Source organism: Berghia stephanieae, chromosome 7 (genome assembly GCF_034508935.2).
Source record: "Berghia stephanieae isolate SIO BIC M18660-M18661 chromosome 7, UCSD_Bste_1.3, whole genome shotgun sequence".
NCBI lineage: Eukaryota > Metazoa > Mollusca > Gastropoda > Nudibranchia > Aeolidiidae > Berghia > Berghia stephanieae.
This window is the reverse complement of record NC_088366.1, coordinates 56822111-56828566: the sequence shown is the minus strand read 5'-3', so window position 1 is coordinate 56828566 and position 6456 is coordinate 56822111. Positions and strand designations below refer to the sequence as shown.

At 32.4% G+C, this 6456-nt stretch overlaps 1 protein-coding gene across 1 annotated transcript in view; it reads right to left on the bottom strand.

Moving 5' to 3' along the window:
• Nucleotides 1–1031: 1031 nt before the first annotated feature.
• The window catches only part of LOC144976591 (piezo-type mechanosensitive ion channel component 1-like), a 168523-nt gene continuing 163098 nt past the window's right edge, over nt 1032–6456 (bottom strand). Inside the window, exon 56 of the mRNA XM_078920886.1 lies at nt 1032–4299. Within this exon, the coding sequence (XP_078777012.1) occupies nt 4020–4299 (280 nt within the window). The 3' untranslated portion in view covers nt 1032–4019. The remainder of the gene's footprint in view (nt 4300–6456) is intronic.

Genomic DNA, 6456 nt, shown 5'->3' with positions numbered 1-6456 from the left:
AAAATAATTTTACCTCACATGGTGCTTGCGCAGCAAGACTTAGACACCCTTGATATATGTTACAAAAAATTTTTTAATGAATATAATTCAATGCTACGAATTCTAAGGTCACTAGGTTTTTTTTTTTTTAAAGTGAATTTGCTTCGTGATACAGAAAATAAAATGTTTTTTGACAACCATTGATAGCCTTAAAACAACCAGTAGCGTACAACACAATATCGTCAATGATGTACAACATACAAGAAAGATAATTAATATCAATAACTATTATCGTCATCATCATCATTGTAATTACGAGGAGTAAAAAAAAAAATAGAATTATCAATTATTCATGTCATCAACAATAAATAATGTTCATTGTATACAAAAAAGAAAGAAAACATTCGCATATTCCTTCCTCCATTGTTTATCATTCAAAATTGTCCTCATGTCCATCATGCATAATACAACTATTTCAAAATTATGACGGTTAACCCTCATCTAAGCGCAGGCACTAAAAAAAAACTTTAAAAACTAGACAAGCTTGAAACATTAACACAGTTAATTAATACAATCAGCCAATCAAAATTTTAAAAATAAAATTTAAACAAACTTAAAAAGAAGGGAAAAAAAGTTGTCCAAATTAAAATTCCTTCAAATCTAGTTTTATATTCATTTTAACTTATTTTTTTCACTCTATCTCCTAACTTTACAAAAATAAACACATTTCTTTTCTGTCATAAACAATGCATGACAATCTAATGCTCTCATCTAGTCCTTAATGCCGTAGGGTATTTTGTACTAAAATCTCATAGCAAAAATGGAAATGTAAACTGTTTCGTGATTCTGAAAATTCCAATTCAACAACAATAATAATATTGAGCTTATAATTTACGAGGAGAGAAGGGAGATAATAACAGAGGATATGTGGTACAGTTACTTGTAGATCTTTATTTACAAGGAATTTTTGTTTTAATTTTGACGAACTTGTAAGCACGTAACATCAAGTAGCAAAAATGGTTTGTTTGTTTTTAAGAGTTCTATGCACTTGCCAAACTTTTAAGTCATTTCAGCGGCGGTAAAAAGAAAGAAGATGAAAAGGTCAAAAAGAACTAGATAGCATTAATTTTTCAACTTTTAAATTTTAAACTACCAAGTATTAGTCCATTTTTTAAAAACATATTAGCCAAAAGTATTTGTAAAATGCTTATTGGCTTTGATGCAACCTGGATCTGGAAATTTGTTTTAAAAAAACGAAAAGACAATAAAATCCATTTTTTAAAAAACAGAAATCTTGGTTAAGCCAGAAATCTTGCACTGACAAAAATCACTGAATAAATCTCTTTATTGTTGGTTTCACATAATGAGGGTTTTGAATAATGGCCGTCAGGCCTAATGTCTTCACAATACTGTGCCAGAATATCTTAAAAAATCACATTTTTTCATTTTGCACACGCTATATATGACAATCGTCATTAATCTTTGATGGAAAAATCCGATAATGAAATTTGCTAAACATTCCTTCACATTTTCAATATTGGCTATATATGATTGTCTGACATTAAAGGAGTTGTCAAATCTTTATTTCAAATTCTCATTTGAAAAAGAAAAATATGAAAAATATGAAAAATAATAATCTGCTTCCTTATCAAAATAATCTGTGGTTTTTATTTCACATTTATATTTCAATATCAATAATTTAAAATATTCCTTTTTTGTTTGTAACTTATAAAGCTTCATTGAGCATTGATTGTAAATGGATAATATACTCAATTCAATACATTACATTAAAATAAACAATGCTTTTGCTCTTAAATACCCAAAACACCAAACTTAAAAAAAAAAAACACAGTAAAAACACTTACATAGCTGTACAATTTAAAAAACATTGTTTTCATGAGTGAGCATCAACATCAATAACTGAAATTCAATGTTTACATTGAACCGACTCCCCTTAACTGATGAATATCATGGTGACCAACATCAATAACTGAAATTCAATGTTTACACTGAACCAATTCCCCTAAAAATGATTAAATGATGAATATTATGGTGACCGACATCAATAACTGAAATTCAATGTTTACACTGAACCGATTCCCCTAAAAATGATTAAATGATGAATATCGTGGTGACCGACATCAATAACTGAAATTCAATGTTTACACTGAACCGATTCCCCTAAAAATGATTAAATGATGAATATTGTGGTGACCGACATCAATAACTGAAATTCAATGTTTACACTGAACCGATTCCCCTAAAAATGATTAAATGATGAATATCGGGGTGATCGACATCAATAACTGAAATTCAATGTTTACACTGAACCGAATCACCTTTAATAATTAAATGATGAATATCGTGGTGATCGACATCAATAACAGAAACTCAATGTTTACACTGAACCGAATCCCCTGTACAAATCCTAAAACCAATGTGACCATAAGATTTTGGTTTTCTTATGCCAGATATCACCGACATTAATTGTTAACATTACTTATAAGTACCAATACCTTATGATTAATCGTTATCCTTTAATATTCACATGAAAAATTCACCGTAAAACCAACTGCACTTATTCCACCTATTTCATCAGTTAAGGGGAAGAAGTGTACACGTGGTGATGCAGCTAAAGAAGGATTTATAGTGGAGCAACACTCTTCACATTTCCTCAAGTGAGTACTAATACACCTCCCAGTGCAATGTGGCCTTAGGCTATGTCAAATTAATGCACATTTAATGCTGGTAAAATATTCAACTTTTCCCTAACTCCCTTCTGATTTTACAATAAATGTCTTGAATATTGACTAAAATATAAATTTTTTAAAAATATATAATTCAGACATAGTGATGAAATAAAATATCAGATGGGTGAACATCTGATCTGTATTCTTGACGGACAAAATTTTTATATTGCTGACTAGCATGGTTTCATAATGCTTAGGATTTGATTTTTCTTTTCTGTAGTGTCCAGAACGCTATCAAATGGAGAAGCTTCAGGGCAAAACTTTATTCTAGGGGAAAACTTTGCCTCTTGGATCGCAGTCTTATTCCAGTATATTTGATTTTGTGTGGCATCTATTTCCTTCAATTAAAAAAAAAAAATCATATATCCCTACCAAGGTGTAAAATTAAGGAGCAGGCACGCAGGCATCCATACAGGATAAATATCTGAAAAAGTGTGTACGAGAGAAAGGCAAGAAAGAAAAATATAAAAACAAAACAAAAAATCACAAAATAAGACCAAAAAAAAAAATAGCCTGTCTCGACTGGTGGGGATCGAACCTTAGATCTCCTGGTTACCAGTCAGATGTGCTACCATTACACCATCGAGGTTATCCGATAGTAGTTGGGGACGATTCAATGCCTATAATCTTCACACACTTTTTCAGATCTTTATCCCTAATCATTAAAGATCCCACCAAAAGAGTGCCTGCATTCAATAACGCCAGGAAATACTGGATTTCCTCAATCCGCCTCTTAACTGGACATAGCAGAACTGATCAAATATGTGCAGATGGAAACTTGGAAACAGTGATACCTGCCAGAAATGTCAGGCAGCCCCAGAGACCAGCGATCACATCGTCCTCCACTGTCAAGTCACTAAACTTGAAGGTGGCTACGAAACCATTCTTAGGGCAAAGGAAGACTTTAGAAGCTGGGTTGACGAACTACATTTGGTGGTGTAGCCATACACTACTACTACTACTACTACTACTACTACTACTACTACTACTACTACTACTACTACTACTACTACTACTACTACTACTACTATCCCTAATGAGAAAAAAAAAATCTGAAGCAAAGCTAAGAATACTCATCATATTGTTCTAAATCTCCAAATCCAAAGAGACAGTTGTTACCCCATCTAGAAGAACTAAAAGGTTGTTTGACCCAAACGTCTGATAAAAAACCAAATCCTTTCTATTCTATCTGTCTTCCTTCTGTTTGATGTTTCCCTTTCTATCAGTCTTCCTTCTGTTTGATGTTTCCCTTTCTATCAGTCTTCCTTCTGTTTGATGTTTCCCTTTCTATCAGTCTTCCTTTTGTTTGATGTTTCCAATACGAATGGTCTGCCTTGTATACTTGATCATCGTGTCCGGACTTCTGTACAGGAACATCAGCTTGGCGTACAGATCCTCCTCCATCTGGAAGTCTTTCATCTCCCGCACCAAGTAAAGGTCGAGGCACAGGACCATGACCTTATCCACGTCCGGCAACTCTCGGAACATGATGGTCAGGTACTGGTTGGTCGTGCTTATCCTCAACAACCGGCCAATCAAGAGAATGAAAGAGATGTAGAGTCCAATAATGCTGGTGGGTTGAGACAGGGAGAGAAAAGAGGGAAAAGAGATTTAAAATAATGAATTAGGTATTTTTTTAAACTTTGAATAAATTGACCTTCGTCATAATAATGATGATTTAAAGTACATATTATCCTATATTGACTATTCACCAAATTTTTTCAACCATTAACCAAATTTGCGATATTTTCCATTGAAACAGAAGCTAAAAGATGCATATCATTCAAATTTGGAAGAGAGATGAAAAGGAGAATAAAGATAAAGATATGATTAACTTCAATCAATAACAATAAAACAATGTATTTAAAAAGAAGAAAGAAAGAAACAAAAGATACAAGTATTTCGATATTTACAGAATGTTAAATGTGATGTCAGATATGATGTCAACTTGATATTATTACTTCATTGAACTCAAAACGAAAAGAAAATGCAACATATCGTATTTAAGTACACTTCATAAAGTTTTGATGACCTTTCCTCTTTATTGTCAAACAAGTGTTACTGCCACCATCAACATCATCACCATTATTATTACAATCATCACATCAATATTATTACATTACAATTAGTAAACAGATGTTGATGGAAAACTTTTAACAGTTCTTTGGAGATTAATGAATCAAAATACATTATAAAAATTATGGTACTGAAAAAGGATCGTAAAGCAATTTTTTAAAACTCTCTTTTTAAGTTACACTTGGATAAGCAACTTTTTGGCATTTAAACAAAAAAGTCAAAACTAAAATATTTCAATTCGAAATTTCAGCCAGGTAATTTTTAATTGGAGAGGGGGATGGAGCAAATTAAATTCTAACCAATTCGAAAAACAAAAAGCGTGAACATCAAAACTGTTTTTTTTATAAATTCAATTAAAACATCAACCTTTGAGAAAAAGTAAACAAATAAACACGAACTCTGATTTGAAACCAATAAATGTTTTGTTTGAATAAAAGAAAAATAATGCAGATCTCTTAACACATGGAGAGATCAATTTAAACGTTTTAACTTCAATTTGTTTACCAAAATATTTTTGTGAATCCGTCTCCATTTTAGTCATTAACAAATTTGAGCCTCCGTGTTCCGTGAGATTATTAAACCAGTTCAGAATGGATAATATAATATTGTAAAAAAACAGTAAGTGCATAGCAATATTAATCTACAGTCACAATCACAATAATTTCATAGACTGAATGGGGTTGACGTCATTCTGCTTTATACTATTTATTATTAAACCGCCAGGTGGGTGATTAGTTCTCACTACATTTTCTTGATCCGGCTATAAATATTTACGTTTACACATTGATTTGTGTGTAGGTACGATTTATCTGGCAGGAGAACTATCGTTACATGCTACGTGGTATGATATCTTTCATAAATGCTTTAAACATTATGTGAAATTAATTTTATCTCCGACCTCCATGTTGTAATTCACATGTTATATCTAAGGACAATATTGATAAACAATGGGGGGTTTTTTGGGGTTTTTTTTTAATTTTCTGTTAATCTCAAGCAAGAGCTCTAATATTGGCGGCGATAAATAACCTTTTATGTTATGATGTGCTTAGACTAGAGCAGACCTGCCAACCTTTCACATTCCAAAAGTGGAATCAGAATGTCTGAAAATAGGAATTTGAGACAAAAAATAGGAATTTCACCTCTTTCACCCCCCCCCCCCCCCCCCCCCCCGCCTCTTTGCTCTTTTTTATTCTTACCATTATCATCATTTTTGAAAATCGGAATTTTAGAGACAATGGCGGAATAATACAAAAAGGAAGTGTGAAAATAGGAACGATTCCGCCAAAAGCGGAAGGGTTGGCAGGTATGACTAGAGTCACATTTTTGTTCAACCAAATTTCACACTGCCTCATAACACAAGAAAATCATGTTTCCCCAGAGAATCTGATGAAGCCTTCTGCTGGACTTGTCCAAAACTGACCCTAGTCCATTCTTTTAATATTGCGGAACTTAAGAAATATGTGCCCTTCCATCTCAAAGCGAATTACGTAGGTATGAACGAAGTTCTGGACTTTCAATTTATTGAACAAAAATGAGTTCTGGGCCTTCAATTTATTAAACAAAAGTGAATATAACAGCTTCAAAAATGAACGAAATACCAAACACGGTATGTTTCATTTTTTTGTTTACATTCCAAGATCTTAGTACAGAA